The 19,154-nt window shown below is 27.7% G+C and overlaps 2 protein-coding genes across 2 annotated transcripts in view; both read right to left on the bottom strand.

Moving 5' to 3' along the window:
• Positions 1-3,021: 3,021 nt before the first annotated feature.
• Positions 3,022-13,320, bottom strand: LOC117172048. Its single transcript, XM_033359782.1, has 5 exons — positions 12,816-13,320; positions 8,983-9,296; positions 8,311-8,539; positions 7,869-8,242; positions 3,022-3,615 (listed from the first exon to the last, which is right to left on the bottom strand). Exons 1-5 carry the CDS (start codon positions 12,974-12,976, stop codon positions 3,467-3,469), a joined length of 1,227 nt encoding a protein of 408 aa, XP_033215673.1. The 5' UTR covers positions 12,977-13,320; the 3' UTR covers positions 3,022-3,466.
• A 3-nt stretch (positions 13,321-13,323) lies between these two features.
• The window catches only part of LOC117170904, an 8,404-nt gene continuing 2,573 nt past the window's right edge, over positions 13,324-19,154 (bottom strand). The window contains exons 2-3 of the mRNA XM_033357950.1: positions 18,353-19,150; positions 13,324-13,683 (exon numbers count right to left, since the gene is read on the bottom strand). Of these exons, the coding sequence (XP_033213841.1) occupies positions 13,346-13,683; positions 18,353-19,150 (1,136 nt within the window). The 3' untranslated portion in view covers positions 13,324-13,345. The remainder of the gene's footprint in view (positions 13,684-18,352; positions 19,151-19,154) is intronic.

Raw genomic sequence — 19,154 nt, 5'->3', positions numbered from 1 at the left:
TTTTTTTCTATTACGGACAAAATTTCTGCTCACATAGAAAAATTTTGGAAACCTTATTCTTCTTTAAAAATAAATCTAGGAAATTAAAAAAATTACAGAAATATTTTTAATTTGACACATTCATAGTAAATTTATAAATTACTAAAAAAAATGTTGAATTTCAGGAACTTATGATAATTTTATAAATTACAAAATATGTTTTATTTCTTTATATTTGTTGCAAATTCAGTCTACTTTAACTTTTTTTTAAACAAATATTAAAAGAGATGCATAGGAAAAAAGTTACTTTAGAAAAGGTATATATATATTTTTTTATTGACAATTTTAGGCGTTTTTTGTAACATAGGCATTTTTAAAAATTTATTTTTATTGGAGTAAGAATATCGTACTTTCTAAAAATATCGAAAATTATCGTACTTTTATAAATTACCCAACATTATTAATCACCAAAAATTGCAGTTCAATTAGAGCTTGTGCATGGTGTCTTTTTTTCATTTTTAGGAAATTAAGTCTCCTTTTAATTATTTTTTGACAAATTGCAAATGCGATGCAAAGAAACTAATTTATTCTTGAAAAACAGAAATAAAACTTTTTTAGATACACAATTTTTTTTTTAATTCATTTTTATTTAAGCATGAATTTATAAAGTTTTTAAAAATATGGTAATTTATAGTAAATTATGAATTACCAAACATCTTCAAAATATTGAAGAATAAAACATTATTTAGACACTCAAAAATTCATGGAAATTCAGTGTGTAACGATTTTCCGAAATTTCTGGTAATTTCTGGTAATTTTTGGTAATTTGTGGCAACTTATCACTTGCAGTTTCCAGTTGACCTAATCTGTAAACGTGATTAACTGATTGCTTTATCATTTTTTTAATTTACTTCTGATGTCACTTTTAACTCCCAAGGCAGTAAAAAGTACCCTTTACTCCCTAGGGACTAAAAAGAATTTGACTTTGAATTAGAACAATATCATATTCGTTTTTGAACAATTTTAAAATAAATAACATAGCGCATCCAATATGGCAAACAAAAAAATCCAAAAAGTGAGCAATTTTGATAAAAAATTTTTGGCAGATCGTTTTTCAGCTCACTGATCTCAAATTTTTTTTAAAATATTCAAAAGATAAAATGGCGGATCCATTTTATGCTTACAGTTTAGATTTGGATGTTTAAAAAAAAGCTGATAAAACTTCAGAGAAAGTTGTCAAGCCTGATTTTTAATTTAATTTTTAAATTTTCTTATAAATAAATCAATATTGCGAAAAAATGACAATTATTTCGATTTGACTTTCCCGGTGTTCGTAAATAATATAAAAATTGTTGTAATCACCGACGTTGCATTGATTTACATTATATAAAGATATTCCATCATGATACAATAACCAAACAATTTTGTATAAACAAATTATTTGTTGAAAATGTGTTTTCTATCATATTCAATGATTTAATTTTTTTTTTAGTTATATTGCAAGACAATTGAATGGAAACAATATATTTATGAAAAAAATTCTCGTAAGGCAATTGTTTTTAATATTATAAACAAATGTAATAAAAAAATCCATTATTCAGGCATTTGTCGTCAGAAAAATAAGTTTTTTTCGATGTAAATTTTTAAAAAATTAGGAACTTCATGATCATTTAAGAAAATTCATAATTTGTTAATGGATTTTTGATTTTATCAAAAAAATTAAATAAACTAATGCATTATTCGAGCACTTATCGACGGAAATTTTTTTTTCTCTCAATGACAATTCTTGTAGTCAGAAAGTTTATGAAAATTCAAGCAAACCTATCACTATTTGATAAATTTTATTTTTTACAACAAATTGAATAAAGAAATGCATTATTCAGGCATCTGTTGATGAAAAATTCTTTTTTTTCTATGTCAGTCCTTTTAATTAAGAGCTTCATGTTAATTTCAGAAACATTCATAATGAGTTCATAAATTTTATGATTTTTTAAATAGATTTTATAAACAAATGCATTATTTGGGCACTTCTCGACGGAAAATTTCGTTTTTTTTTCAATCACTTTTCTCTTAATTGGGATCTGCATGATAATTTTAGCCAACTGTAACTACTGAATGAAAAATAAGAACTTTTTTCTGAAATTAACAGGACTGACGTTGAAAAAAAAGACAGTTTTCACGTCGAAAAATGCCCAAATAATTCATTTTTCAAATGAATTTGTTAGCAAAAATTATTAACAAATAGTGATGAATGTTGCTCAAATTATCACGAAGTTCACAATTAAAAGGACTGGCATTCAAAAAAATAATTTTTCCATCGATAAGTGCTCGAATAATGAATTTTTTTATTACATTTGTTTGATAAACTCATAAAATTCATCAACAAATTATAAATTTTCTGAAATTATCATGAGGTTCCTGATCTTAAAAAAATTGACATCGAAAAAAACGAATTTTTCTGACGACAAATGCCTGAATAATGGATTTGTTTATCAAATTTGTTTATAATATTAACAAGAATAGGCTTAAAAGAATTTTTTTCATTAAAATATAGTTTCCATTTTAATGTTTTGCAATATAACTAAAAAAAGTTAAATAATTGAAAATGATAGAAAACACATTTTCAACCAATATTTTATTTATAAAAAAATTTTGTTCATTGTATCATGATGGAATATCTTAACGTAATGTAAATCTATAATTCGCTGGCGATTACAACAATTTTCCTATTATTGACGAGCACCGCGAACGTCAAATAGAAAAAATTGTAATTTTTATTTATTTATAAAAAAATTGAAAAACTAGATTAAGAAACATCCAAGGTTCAGCCGGAATTGTATTTTAAACCAAAAAATGTGCTTTTCCCCAATGTGCACTAATTTCAAATCTGTTTTTTAAAAATTCGAAAACAAAATTGCAGATCTAATACGGCCACAAAAAATCAAAAAATGAATATTTTTTCAGTGCGATAGGATAGGGTAACTAAAAATAAAAAATGCAATTTTCAATGTACAGTTTCGAGAGTTTATTTCTCTGCGACATGTATATGTTTAATATTAGTATCACATATTTACAAATAATTTTTTTGGGTGCCAAGAACCAGAAGTATTTTCCAGCTAAATTCCAGAATCACAAAATTAATATACGCTTTCTATTCACCATTTATTATATGAATCTAGAGACATCAATTACAATGTAAAGGACTTTTTATAAATAAAATACTTTCTGTACGTGGAAAAATTGTACAAATATACAGCGAATTCTGTAATTGACAAAAGGGGTAAGGGTGGAGGGACAAGGTAACCCCGACAAGCTTTTTTTTTAAATTTTTTCCAAAAATAAAGGATTTTGAGGGAAAGAAATTTATTTCCTTAGTGATCGAAGATAAGGCCTCAAGGCATGGAGTCTCAACTTGGTTGATCAAATCTATTTACATTGCCATTTTAGAAGGAAAATACTTTTTTTTTAATAGAGTTCCTCGTTCTCTTTATCCTCGATTTGGTGATCTAGTGTTTCTGGACCTACGAGGTTTTTGTGAAGTAAGAGCTGCTGGAGAAATGGGAAAATTTGTTGTTGGGGAATTCCTTCTTCCACCAGAACATCGGTCTCCTGGCTCTCCTGATTCACCATCCACTCCTGATTATAAAGAATTTTTTAATGAATATTTAATAAATATACCTCCCTGTTAAAAATAATTATCTCGAAGTAAACGACTAAATTTAGTAGGTTATACTCTCTGGTTTAGTATATAACTGAGCTGTCCTATGTCGGCACAGTAATTTGTTTGTTTGAAAATAGAGGGTAAACAGTGTTTTTTGACGCTTTAGTTTCCTTCGACAGGTACAGCGATCCTTTACCTACAATTCTACGTCGTTCGAATCAGTGTGTCCTAAGTCGGCACCCACTTGTTCTGAGCTCCCAATGCGGCACCCTCCTGGCTCAGAGTCACCAATGCGCGTCGAAGCGCAAGGGGATCGTGCTTTGGTTTCTTGTGTTTAAAAATATGTCCCATGACTACAAGAAACTAGAATCAGCGAAAAGTGAATGAGAAAACGTAGAAAATAAAAGGACACACAAATAAAAAAGCAACAAAAAAAGGTGCCGACTCAGGACACGAAACGAATCCAAATGACAAATCGATTTTATCAGGAGAAAGCGCACAAAACACATAAACCAACGCACTTTTTCGATCAAACTTTTCAAAATATTGAAACGCCTGTATCTGCTTCACAAGGCTCATGTGAGGTTCCCAGCGTAACCCAAAGTGCCGACTTAGGACCACTTTCTCCTATTATTTTTAATTCCTTTCGCTCCCTTGAAATTATTCGAATTCTCAGAAATCTCTTAACTGCTTCTCAATTTTCGAAATTCCCCAAAATTCTCTAAATTCTTTCAATATTCTAAATTTTGTGAATTTCTAAACATTTCTGAATTTCTTAAGCTTTCTTAAATATTTGATTTCTCTTAATTCTTAGAGATTCATCAATAGTATGATTTCCCTGAATTAATTTAATATCTGAATTTTAACTTTCGAATCTCTTGAAAACTCTGAATTCGGTGAATTCCTTGATTGTTTAATATTGACTTAATTCTGGAAATTTCGGAAAATGCTCTTAAACCACTGGAATTCTTTGAATGCCCCAAAATTTTAAGATTCCTGAAATATTTCAAATTTACTGAAATCCTGAAATTGCTTCAATATCCTTAATTCTTTGGATATCCGGGAATTCCAGAATTTTGGAAATTTCCAAAAATTTTCAAAAAGCCTCGAAATTCTCTGAATGCCCTGTAATCCTTGAATTTCTTAAATATTTTTAATACACTACTAAATTTCTTAAATTTTCTCAATTCCTTGAATATTCGGAATTCTCTGAATGTTTGAAAATCTTAGAATTCCTTCATTCGCTCGCAATCCTTCAAATTCCTAAATATTTAGAATTCCCTGAATCCCTTAAATTTGTCAAATTCCTGAAAGTCTCTAAACCCCTTAAGTTCTCTAAAATCCTTGAATATTCTGATTTTTCTGAATACTCTAAATAGTCTGAAGTTTTCTGAAATTCTTGAATTCTTGAATATCCGAAATTCCTTGAATAATATCAATTTCCTGATTTCTTCTGAATTTCCTGAAGTTCTTTAATATTCTGCTTTCCTTGAATTTTTTTAATATCTAGAATCTGGCTCTGGAATTCTATAAAATCTCTAAATTTACTGAAATCTTGGAATTCCTCCAATATAAATAATTCTTTAAATAGTCAGAATTTTTAGAGTACATGAAATTCCCAAAAATACTCTGAAATCCCTGAATTTTTGGGAATGCCCTATAATTCTTGAATACTAGAGTATTTGAAATTTACTGAATTTCTAGATTGTTCTTGATTCCTGAAATTCCTTGAATATTCAGGGTTCTCAACATTTGTGTAATTCTCAGAATTCAAGGAATGCTCTGAAATTTCTAAAATTTCTCAATATTATGAATTCTTTGAATATTCATAATTCCATAAATACTCTGAATTTCATAAATTACCTAAATTTATTAAATTCCTGTAATTCCTTCAATTCCCTGCATTTTTAAAATTATCTTAATTTCTTCAAACATCTGAATTTCTTTAATTTTCTTAAATCCCTGAAATCGTTCAATATTCTGAAATTGTCTGAATTTCTGAAATTCGATGAATACTTGAAATTCTATGAAATGCTGAAATTTTATAAATTCCCGAAATTCTACGAATTCCTGCAATTCTCTTAATGCCTGAAATTCTCTGAATTCCTGAAATTTTCTAAATTCCTAAGATTCGAGATCTTGCTGAAATTATCTGATAAATTGAAATAATTTGCATTCCTGTTTTTATCTGCATTCCTAGAATTCTTTAAATTTCTGCCACTCTTTGAATTCCCATAGTTTCACAAATGCTTTAAAAATTCCTGAAATATTATCAATTGTTTGAGTATTCTCATTTCCGGGAATTACTTGAATTATCGGAATTCCTGAAAATCCAATAATTCCTTGAATCCTCTTAAGTTTTTGAAATCTCTGAATGCTATGAATTCTTTAAACATTTTGAATTATGTAAGACCTTGAAATTCGTTTCATTCCTAAAAATATCTACCCCTTTGAATTACATGAATATCCTGAGTTCCTCAGATACCTTTAATTTTTGGAATTCCCTAAATTCTTTATATTCTCCGTATTACTTAAATTCCCTTGATTTCTTAACTCCCTTAATTTCCTTGAATTCCCTGAATTTCTTAAATTTTTCCATTCCTTCAAATCTCTGGATTACTTTAATTTTCTCAAATCCCTGAAATTATTCAATATTCTGAAATTTTCTAAATTTCCTAAATTCTCTAAATTTCCGAAATTCTCTAAATTTCCGAAATTCTACGAATTACTAAAATTCTATGGATTCCATAAATTCTACAAATTTCCTCAATCTTATGAATTGCTTAAATTCCCTGAATATCTGAAATTCTTTAAATGTCTGAAATTTTGAGAATGCCTGAAATTCTATGGATTTCGGAAATTCTATGATTGTCTGAAATCCTCTTAATTCTCGAAATTATTTCCATTTCTTTAATTCTCTGAATTCTTAAATTTGTTAAATTCCTGTCATTATTTTAATTGCCAGAATTTTACGAATGCTTTAGGATCCCTGATATTCTCTGAATTCCTAGAAAATTACTAATTTCCTGAGTTACTTAAATTTTATGAATGTCTGAAAAATTCTGAATTCTTTGAACATCTCGATTTCTGAATTCCCTAAATTCCTAGAATATGTTGAATTCATAAAATCCCTTGAATTTCCTAAATAGGCTGAAATCCATAAAATTCTATGGGTTCCCTTATATCTTTCAATATCCTGACTTTCTGGAATCTTTGAAATTCCTTGGATTTTCTGAATTTCTTGAAATCTCCAAATTTCCCAAATTCATTTTTTAAAATAATTTTTCAAATATCGTGAATTCCATGAGTTTGAGCATTCTGAGTTTCGAAAATTTTTTAAATCTCGGAATTTCTTGAATTTCGTAAAATCCTTCCTTTCTCTAAATTCCCTTTGATACTTAAATATTCCAAATTTTCTGAATCTTTGAATATTCTGAATTTCTGAAATTCCTTGAAATCCCTGAATTCTTTCTAATTTTTTATTTTTTATACTATCCTGAAGTCTTTAGAATTCCGAGAGTTTATTAAAAGAGAAATTCCTTGAATGCAAGGAATTCAGATGATTGAAATATTTCAAGAAATTCCAAAGACTTCAAAATACACTGAAACTTTTCTATAGCGCCAATTTTGGGGCTGACAGTGGGTGGGAACTAACTCATTATAGCCCGCTCTGCTTTTGTTTTTTCATGCTTTAGTGCTCGCCTGAGTGACAGCCGTATATCCCGCGCACTCCGCGCAGCTCCTGTACACCCACATGCGGTGCAGCCTCAATTCTCGGAAGGGCTATAGAAGGGAGGGCTATTGAAGGGTTTCACAGTAATTCCATGAACTTCGAAATTTTAGACAAATTCAAGTAATTCAGAGGATTCAGATAATTCAGATAAAATCAAACTTATCAGTTAATTTTGGGAAAGTCAGAAGATTCTAAGAAAGTTAAACGATTTCTTAACGATTCGAAAGAATTTAAAAGCATTCTAGGAAATTTAAAATATTGAAGAAGAATAGGTAAAAATTGAATAACTAGAAAAAATCAAAAGGAAATCAATCTGAATTTTAAGTAATTAAAGTTAATTAAAAGAAATTCGAATGCATTAAAAATAAAGTAAAATAACATTTAACATAGAGGTATCGAAATAAATGATACCATAAGATACTGCTGTATCAAAAAATAGAAATATTTTTAAAAATCACTTTCATAATAATTTCCAAAACAAAAAAAAATCCATACCGAATTTCTCGTTGGTGTTAAAAGAGACTTTTGTCGATTCATGAACTCTGCAATTATTTTTTCTTGGGACTACAGACTCTGCATATTTTCCAGTACCACCACAATATTGACAAGTCCCTTTTTGTCTATAAGATTCCACAAGAGGTTCAAAACCAGATTTTGGGCTTTCATTTTTTCTTGGGTAGTGATAATTTTGTGAAGATCGGATTATATTGTATAGATCTGGATTTCGAGAGGACGACCAGGAATTTGGTTGTCGATAATTCATTGGTTGTTTAATATTTTTTCGAATCGGTAATAAATGAGGTGAAATTTCATCATCATCCTCTGTTGCTTCATCAGGGACAGCATGTTCCGGAATATCATGAGAGCGTCTAAATAAGATAATTGTCTAAATTTTTAGTCAAAAAATTTTGTTGAAAATTAGATTGAAAATACAAACCTTCGAGTTGCCATTCCCTGGTACCTTTTTTGAAAATGCCTCGCGTGATGCAATTTTAATCTTTCCTGGGCGAGATCCAGTATTTTGAGCCTTTGCAATATCGACATGGGATTTTTTTCATATTTTTTTGGAAATCGATCGGAAGGGGGAGATATTTCATAATCCTCTTCAAGATCTTCTCGCTCTTTTTCAGTTTCCGAGCCACATGATTCTTCCTGATTTTCCTCCACTGGAAAACACATTTTCAAAGTTGAAATATTTAATTTATTTTGATAATATAAACTGTAATTTGTACCTAATTTATTGTACATTTTTCAAGGAATCTGTATTATTATCAGAGATTAACAGAAATTATTAAAGTCTTTTCAGACTAGATGCCTGATCGCGTGCTTTTCCATTAAGCTACTAGAGAGATCGAAGGAAGAATCCTTTTTCAGAAATTCACACATTATTTTGCCAGGTGTTACAAGTAAAATTTTTCAATTACCGATTCCTCAAAAAAATTTAACTTGCAAAACAAAGCGTGTATTTCTGAAAAAGGATTCTTCTTTCGATCTCTCAAGTAGCTTAAGGGAAAAGCACTCGGCCGGCAATCAGAAGTTCTGTGGTTCGATTCCCAGTAAAGCCAAGAAGACTTTTTATCAGAAAAGATTTAATGTTAAGGTAAATTACCTTCACCTCTGGCATTGACTTCATAATATTGATGACCTTCCAAATCGTCGTCATCGTCATCATCGACGTCTGCATCACCTTCAACATCTTCTTCAAATTCATTTCCTTTTCTCATCACTGAATTATCATTCAGATTCGAAATTTTATTTCGACTGACTCTGTGATTTTGAGGACATCTGTATTGTCTATCTTTATTTTCAATTGAAGAATAATTCACATGTGACGAATTTGGAGGAATAAGTTTTTTATGCCTTCTGTAAGGATCAGGAATGTAATAATTTGCTCCTGGGTTGTCTGTTCCACCTGCTTCTCTCCTATTGTATACAATTCTTTTATAATAAAAATTTGAAATAGATTTTCAATTTTTAATAATTTCAGGTTATTTTATTTGGCATTTGGTCAGAAAACTCTATCAAATTTTATTGCCACAAAAATTGTATACGTATTCCTACGTTTTATAATCTTTTCTCAAAGATTATAGAATATTATCTAATAAAATTTTATTCGTTTCTATCAATCTTTTCTCATCGGAATTATATCAAATCTTATTTGAACAGTACTTGCATCAAATACTATGATCTAAAATCTTTGAAATTTTTATCCAACTTTATCCGTCGGAAAAAATTTTTTCTTCAGAGAAAGAAATTTTTAATTTTATAAAATTTAAACAAGTTTAAATGAAAATATCCTTGGAGAAAAGTATGAAATTTCTCGAGTAAAATTTGAAAACATTTCGGAATCTGAAAAATAGCGTTTAATACAAGTCTGGTGTGCGCAAGATTTAAGTGAGTGTTGATAAAAAAAAATTATTGGTAAAAAAAGAGTATGACTTAAATTTTTTTTCAGGATTTTAAAAAATGGCTGAAAATTTTCAACATATTTTGGAAGATATTTCAAGATTTTAGAAGTTTTGAAAAGATACAGAAATAATTGAAAACTTGAAAGAACTCTAACACATTTTAATCTAATATAAATTTTAGAACATTACGAAAAAAATGTTTAAGTTTTTTGAAAATGAGAAAAGCTTTCAAGACAATGAAAGACATTTCTTTTTAATTCCTGATAAAATTTAAAATAATGTTTTATTAAAAAGAATTATTTTGTAAAGAATTTTAAAAAATATGGTTAAACATGTCAAAACATTTCGAAAATTGTAAAAAATTAATCTGCAGGATTTTGTAACAATTTCTTAATGTAGCACGATTAAAAAAAAGTGATCGAAAATTTCGTAATTAAAAAAAAATAACTGTAAAATTTAGAAGTTTTAAAACTAATAAAAAATAATTAGAAATTTACAAAGCTGTTAACAATGATTAAACAAATTATAAATTTTTGGTTATTCGAAAAAAGTTTGAAGCTACTATAAAAAACTTTTCATAAAATTCATGGAAAAACTTTTTAATGACTTTATTTTGGAAACCTACTTTAATTATATTGCAAAAATACAAAAAACAAATCGAAACTTTTTTTAAATTATTGGTATGTTGTTATTTTACACTGAAAATGGACATTATTGATAAAAACATCACCAATATATTTTAAAAAATACAAGTTCTTCAACAATTTACTTTTATCGGCTTTGTTAAAGTTTCTTTTACCGGAATCGATATTTTTTAACGAAAATAATTAGACAATAATAATAATAATAATAATAAAAATAATAACAAATATAAAAATGTTATAAATTAAAATAATTGGATTTTAATAGTTAATTATTATTAAAATTCATTTAATAATAATAACATTTAAACCATTTTCGGTTATTTTTCCGTAAAACTAATTTATCCTAGAAAATTTATAATTTGGAATAATTTCTTGTTATTATAGGTCAGTGTTTTTGTTTTGTCATTTATGATTGAGAAAATATTAGAATTTTCCGAAATTTGACACCACAGTTTTTCAACGGATCTTCACGTTTCGAGACTCCCTGAATCCGAAAATCAAGTTTTTACGATGGAGTATGTCTGTCTGTCCGTCCGGCCGTCCGTCCGTAAACACGAAAACTCTCGAAAAAATGCACGGATCAAATCCATCTTTAGTAAACTTTTTTGAGGTCCTAAAAGGAAGGACGAGTTCGTCAACCAGCCATTTTCGAAAAAAATTCAAAAAGTGAGCGCATTTTGAAAACTTGTGAGACCACTTTTTTCTGAATTTGAAAATTCTATGGACGGATATTTATAGTATTAAAACGGATGAACAATTTTTTTTTTACATTTTTCTATAAAAAGCAAATTTTCAGAGTTATAGCATTTTCCAAATTTTTTTAATCAGCCGAAAATCAAAATTTTAAGCCAAAAAAACGCTCGATATGAAAAAAAGTCGAGAAATGAAAAACATTAATTTTTTAAAGCCCTGCGAGATTATTATAACAAATTTTTGTGTATTTTTTCTAATATGGATATTTTGAATAGCTAATCACAAGATTTTTTAAAATTTTATTAAGTGTATATTATTATTATTTAATTCACCATTTTTACAATTGTTGGTTTTAGTGGCGTTTCAAATCGGAAATCGAAAATTTAAATAAAAAATCGCTGGAGCTGAGAAAATTGAAATATTTTGAAAAATTTTTCTTTATGCTTCCGTTTTTTACTGGAAATGTCAATAATGGTTTACAATTTTATAACACTTTTAGTTTGTATTAATATTTTTTACCAGAAATCAGTTATTTGAAAACAAAAATTACTAAAAAAAGATTTACATTCCTAAAAAATTTTTGTTCTTTTGGCGTCGTATACCGAAAATATAATTTTAATTCAAATATCATTAAAGTCGAGAAAAATGGAATATTTTAATAATTTCAGATTTTTCTAGTATTCTTCGTCGGAAACTGGTATTTTCAATTAAACAGAAAAATATATTTAAAAGAGATTCAAAACTTTTTTTTAAAATTTGCTTAAGTTCGCCATGTTAATTGTGTCTTTTGATTTTTTTTCAAAAATATGTATTTTCAATTTTAAGCAATTACAAGATTCTTTTAAATTATCATTAGGACTCATTAAATTCACAATTTTTATCTAATTTTTCGTGTTGGGAACATTTTATACCGAAAATTGAAACCTTTAATACAAAACCCTTAAAATTAAAAAAATAAAAACATGTTGAACAATTTTTGTATATGCTGACGTTTTTCTCTAGAAACATTCAAAGAAGATTTTAAAGAAAATACAAAATTCTCTAACAATTTTTTAGGTCAAAAATTGCTATCTTTATTTTAAAAACAATTGAGCTTAAAAACAATATTTACAATTTATGGTTATTTTAAACAAAAATAATTTGACTTTCGAAATCAAACTTGCAATTAATGTTGAACAGATTTGGGTTATTATAGTAATTTTTGTCGAAAGTTATTATTTATAAACTAAATTGAAATGGTGGTTCTTGATTTTCTTTCTATTATTTTAAATATGAACGTAGTAATGAAATATTAGTAATAAAATATATAGTTACAAAATATTATTGTAAAATAATCTATTATTTAAAATAATAGATGCGTTGATATACAAAAAATTTGTATTAATATTAATTAAGGGTTCGGAAAGCAGAACCGAACGAGCGCTCGAGCAGAAGGTAGGAGTGGGGAGGACGCGCAGAAAACACAACGAAAGACCGTTCTTTCTTTCTTTGCATTTTCTGCGCGTCATCCCCACTCCTACTTACTGCTCGAGCGCTCATTCGATTCTGCTTACCGAGTCTTCAATTTTATATTTCAATTTAAAAATTGCGTAAGAAAACTAAAATAATAATCGCAGACTTGGTGCGCAAATTTCTTTTTTAATTATTTAAATTGCAACAATAATTATTCAATTTTATAAAAATAAGTAATAACAAACCTTTCTTTTTGCCGGTCGGAAAATGAAGGATTTACCCTTTGAGTTTCCCAATATTCGTAAGCTTCAGCTGAAGCAACATCACCATGATATCTATCGGCCCTCGATGATGCATAAGATGATGCATGAGATAACTTCCCCTTGGTTCGCTCGTCCATCTCCATTAATATTTTCTTTACCAATTTTCAAACTACCTTCAATTTTTTTTAATCTAATAAAAAAACTGTATCAATTCCTCCAAAAAATGCACTCATCGCATTCCTTTAGTTGAAAACTTTCCTCAGGATTCACTCCAACTTTAATTTATTTACACGCTTGAGATCATCCAATAAAATGCTCCTTCAATGATGAACTCATCCAAATAAAAGGACTTTCTGAGACTTCTTGAGACTGTTTCAACTCGGATTTGAGTGAAGACAATTATTCTTGAAGTACCGATGGAAAAAAATATGAAGTCGAGGGAAAAAGGAGCTGGTGTGGATTTTTGGGTACAAAGCTTAGACGGGGCTTTCAGGAAGTGGAAAAGTCGAGGGTCACTTTTGCCATTCACTGGGCTCGTTACTGTCCTCTTGTTCCAAATTCGATAAGGAAGTCTGATGAAATTCGTGTAGCCTTTGACTCGCTTGCTCGTGATTTAATTTTCGCCACTTTATTCTGCGATTTTGGAACCAAACTTTTACCTGGGCTTCGGTCAATCTTAAAGCGTGGGCCAAATAAAGTCGCTCTGGGCCAACCATGTATTGCTGTCTCGCAAATTCTCCTTCCAGACGTTCCAGTTGTTCGGCGGTAAAAATTGTTCTTACTCTTTTTAATTTTCCGGAATTATTGGGACAAGATGTTGAAGAACTGCTTTTTGTTGAGCCTTCTTGACCTGGAAAATAACATGCAATTTCATCGCTATTAAATTTTAATTAATTAATTTTTTTTATTGGAAATGGAAAATTGTTTCAATTTTGTGATTGAAGACCCAAATAGGACTGTAGACGGTTCTCCTTGTGATCTTTGATCTAACCTAACTTTATAATTATTGTTTAGTTTTTTAAAGTACGATTTCAAAATTAATTTTAAAAATGTTTACAGATTTAAGAAATATTCACAAGATTCGATAATTGTTGTACTACTTACTTCGTTTTAGGAAATATTCACCCTTAACATTTCTATCAATTTTGATTATTTTTTTAATAGATCTTTCCCATCTTACAGGTTATTTTTTGTTAGAAAAATAGAAATTCTTTTTTTATTATTTCTCCAAAATCGGAATTTAAAATTATATTATGTACAACAAACTTTTACAAAATACATGCATTGTGAAAACACTTAGCAGTTTTGAAAGATTTATTATTTTTGGTTATTCATAAATCATTACTGAAATTTGACAGCAACGCACTGTCGAATATCATAAACAAAGAAAGATCGCTCTTTTTAAGAGGGATTAAAAAAAATATCATGAGTAAGTGCAAAACTTCAAAAATGTATTAATTTTTTAAATCTTATTTTACATGTGTAACGTGAAAATTATGTTTTAAATTATATTATAAATTTATGTATATTATGGCAATAGTTAAGAATTTCGAAATAAAAGGATCTACTTGAAAAAAATGGAAAATTTAGATTTTCAGTTTGAAAAATTAATTTATAGACAAAGTGATAAATTTTCATCCAAGAAGATCAATTTACTACATGAAGAAAAGAATTTGCAACTAAGAAAGATAATTTTTCATCCAAAAATGGAAAAATTAAATTTTCAGTTGGAAGGTCAATATTATAAAATATTTTATGTCTAGATTTTAATTAGGAATATTAAATTTCTATCAAAAAAGACTTTATTTAACAAAATCAATTAAATCTTTAAAATATAATTAAAATCGAATGTTGAAAAGATTTAAAAAAAATAGTCACATTTTAAACACAGTAAATGGAGTTTTAGTCATAAAGATAAATTTTAAATTAGCGACATTCAGTTTTTACCAAAAACACAAATCTTCAATAAAATAACATAAATTTATCAACTAAAAAATGCAGTGTAATTTTTTTAACTAATAATAAGAAATTTCTAACCAAATAGTTGAATTTTAAACAAAATATTTCAATTTGAAAGTAAAAAGAAAAATATTTTCAACCAAAGAGATAAATTTTCAGCCATACAAATAAATTTTCTCCCATAAGAATGATTTTTTAAATAAAAAAAAAGTTAAATTTTTAACCAAAAATGGAAGAATCAAATGTTTAGTTGACAAAATTTAGTTTATACCAAAGAAAAACTAGTGTCCATTACAGATACATTTTAAATTAAAATGACGTATTTACAACAAAAATAAACATTTTGAATGAGATGCAAAACTTCTAAAATTGAAGATAATTTTACATGCGTAATGTAAAAATTATTTTGAACAGGGCAGAAATAAATGTTTAAAAATGATTTGAATCAATTAATATCTTGTTTTTTTTTATTCATTTATAAATTCAAAGAAAAATCTTCTTGTTAATTATGTTGAATGTTTTAAAGGAATAGGTTTGACCAGAAAGCAATAATGAAAAATTATATATTCAAACAAATTTTTTTCCTAATTTCTAATTTTTTTAATGTGTGAAAATACATGTAATATTACTAAATATAAATTGTAATTTTAAATTTTCAAGAAAAAAAGAAATTGAACAGTAAAATATTTTCATGTTTAATTTAAAGAGATCATTTTCTACCAAATAGTTAAACTGTTTTCACCGGTGCGATCAAATTTAAAGAAAGTAGTTACATTTTTAACTAAGAAGGTCAATTTTTAACAAAGAAGATTAACTATTTATCCAAAAAAATTAATCTAAAAAAAATACATGATATTTAAATAAAATTGCTGAATTCCTTACTAAAAAATATCAATTTTTTAAGAAAAAACGAAAAAGTTAATTCTTAACCATGAAGATTATATTTCTACAAAAAAAGATTCATTTAAATACTTATCCATAATTTAAAAGAATGTCAAAAAATAAATTTAAGAAACATAGGTATATTTTTAGACATTAAATGAATTTTCAACAAAAAAGATGATTTTCCTACTAACGACATTCATTGTTTACCAAAAAAACCAATTTTAAGGAAGAAATTGATCAACCAAATATTGCAATAATTGACTGAAAAAAATAAATTCCTAACGAAATAATTGAATTTTCAACGAACCCGTTGAACAGTGTTAAGATCCTGGGAAAAATGTTATGCTCAAGAAATTCTCAAAAATTTAAAGGTAACATTTTGAACAGAGAATTATAATTTTATGTTGTTAATGATCAACTTTAAAAAAAATGGAAAAGTTCAATTTTCAATTTAAAAAATTAATTTTTAGACTAAGTGATGAATATTCATTCCAGAATATCAAATTACTATAAGAAAGAAAGAATGTTCAAATAACAAGAAAATTTTTTGACCAAAAATTACATAAACAAATTTTCAGGTAAAATAATTAATATTATAGAATATTGAATAGATACATTTTCAAACTGGAACATTAAATTTCTACAAAACAAAAAAAAACGAATTTTTAACGAAATAAATTAAATACTAAAAATAGTTGAAATTTCAGGTTAGAAAAATTACAAAAAAGAGTTATATTTTACATCTAATAAATAAACTCCTAATTATAAAGATAAATTTTTAATTAATATTCATTTTCTACCAAAAAGACGAATTTTCAAGAAAAACCATGAATTTATCAACTAAATAGTTTAATTTTCAACGGAATATGATGAATTTTTAACATAATAGTTGAATTTTCATCAAAAGAATACATTTTTAATTATAAAGATACATTTTTACCCAAAAATTGTATTATCAAATATTTAATCGAAAAAATATAGTTCATACAAAAGAAAAAGTAGTTTACATGAAAGAGATCAATTTTCAATTTACTAAATTTACAGGAAAAATTATGTAAAACCAAATACATTATTTTTTTGTAATTATTGTCAAAATTTTAACTAAAAAACACAAATTTTTATTAAAAAATTTCAAAGTTGAATGTTGAGTTGAAAACATGATTTTTAAACCAAAATAATCGAATTTTCAAACAAAATAGTTGAATTTGTAACAAAACACGTACATTGTTTACAAAATCGTTAAATTTGTAACTATATACTGTCAATTTTAATTCTGAAAAAGAAGGGTTAAATTTTTGTTGAATTGTTATTTTTTCGACAAAATATTAAAATTTTCGATTAAAGTAATCAATTTCCAACCAAAAAGATTAATTTTAAATTAACTAGATGCATTAAAAAAAAAGAATTGTTAATCAAATACATACATTTTCAACGAAGTAGTAGAAATATGAACCCAAAAAACACTAATTTTCAAGAAAATCTATGAATTTTCAATAAAATTGTTGAATTTTAAACTGAAAAAGGTACATTTCCAATGAAAAATGAAATGTTTAAATTTATATCGAAAAATATGAATGTTCATTATGCGAAATTTATTTTCTACCAAGTGTTAAAAATTTTCAACACAATGAATAAATTGATCAACAAAATAGTTTAATGTTAAACTAAAAAAGTTAAAATTTGAACTAAAAATAGTCTAGTGCGTTCTTTTGGTAATCAGATCAATTTTCCACAATTTATTAAAATATTCGACAAAATATTTTTAAGTCCGCAAATTTTCAAGTAAAAAAGTAACATTTTCAGTCTAAAAAGAAATAGTTAAATTTTAAGTTTGGCAAATAAATTTACAAAATTTTCTACCCAGAAAGACAAATTTTCAAGAAAATGAAATCTTGAACTGATCTATGAAATATTTTAATGTTTAACTGAAAAAAAGATAAATTCGTAATCAAATAATTGAATTTGGTGTACAAAAGCGTTAAATTTTCACTTAAACAAATAAATTTTCAACCAAAAATAGGAATTTTTCACCAAGAAGATGAATTTTCGAAAGCTTACGAAATTATGTTGCTAAAAACGAAATTCAGTAACATTTATAGCAAATTTACTGAATTTGTATTAAAATTGAGAAACGGTATCTGAAAATTTCGAATAGTTTCCTAAAATTCCTGAATGGTTAAAGAAATATTGTGATTGAAAGGAGTGCGCAGTTAGCAACTGCGCACTCCTCACTTCTGGATCGCTTTCGAAGTGGACGAATGGTGGGTGTGGTCATGGCCGGCAATGTACCGAAAAATGTTGTTTTGAATTATAAAGATGCAATAAACCTTTTTTTTCCGATTTTGAAAGATCTCATTTGTGAAAAATCTCCGTAAAAACTGGTAAGTTTAAAAAAACTGAAATAATGTGATGCATTCTACTTCCGAAAAATAATAGGCAGTCTTAACCTTTTCCAGTTGGAATGCATAATATTGCGCAATATACTCGAGCGAGTACTCGCGCACTGCGCCCCTTTCGAGGCGAGATTCGCAAACGTCTCTCGCCCTGCTCCCAGAAAAACTGCGTGGGCTAGCATTTCTAGGAATTACAAAACCGGACCGGCTTCTATGGGACCTGGAGTGTTCTAAAAATACATTTAAAAAATTCCAATCTAATGCAAAAATTTTGAAAAATACCCTGATGTTTCCTGTAAGGATGATGTCTCTGATGCTTCTCTCTCTGGTTGTTCCTCAGTCCCAGAATAGCATCAATCGTAAAAGACTTGACCTGTTGTTGCTGATGTTGATGTTGATTCTGACCAACCGGATGTGACCTCGGCAATTGCGTTGCGATATTTTGCGTCGACAAATCCGTCGTTATCAAATTCGACCTCCTCATTCTTTCATAAGCAATCGCATCCAAATCCGGACTTCTTTGTTGAATCTGCAAATTTCTGTAATCACTCGACTCCAGGATTCCCGAATTTTCCATCAAAGGATTCCCTCGAAGCCTGTCCAACCCCAAACTATGCGCATGACTATCCCTCACCCTGTCAATCGACAAATTAAATTCCTTCATCCTTTCTAGAGGGAGATTATAATTTTTCAAAATCCCAAAATCCTTCATTTCCCTTTCTATGGGAAATCCAATGTCTTTGTTACTCCTTTCCAAATGGAGACTCTTTTGCCTAAATTCCCTTCCGAAATTGAACATAACCTCTTTTTGCTTCAGAGATTCTTTGTTCCTTGACAAAGTTTCCAATTCCGGTACATCCTCACTGGACGAGTTTTTCAATCCATATCGAATTGGGTCTGATAAAAAATTGAAATCCTTCGGCTTGTTTAACGCCATCGCCAATTCACTGGCATCTGTGATCAATTCATCAAATTGCAAGGGATGAGGTCTCCCTTCCAGAAAATCCTTTTTCAATCCTTCCTCCTTATTTTTATCGACTGTCAAATTTAATTCCTTGATCCTTTCATAATCCTGAAAAGGGGT

The sequence above is a fragment of the Belonocnema kinseyi genome, chromosome 4, assembly GCF_010883055.1.
Source record: "Belonocnema kinseyi isolate 2016_QV_RU_SX_M_011 chromosome 4, B_treatae_v1, whole genome shotgun sequence".
NCBI classification, from domain to species: domain Eukaryota; kingdom Metazoa; phylum Arthropoda; class Insecta; order Hymenoptera; family Cynipidae; genus Belonocnema; species Belonocnema kinseyi.
The sequence above is the reverse complement of the archived record's forward strand: the minus strand, read 5'-3'. Positions and strand labels throughout refer to the sequence as shown.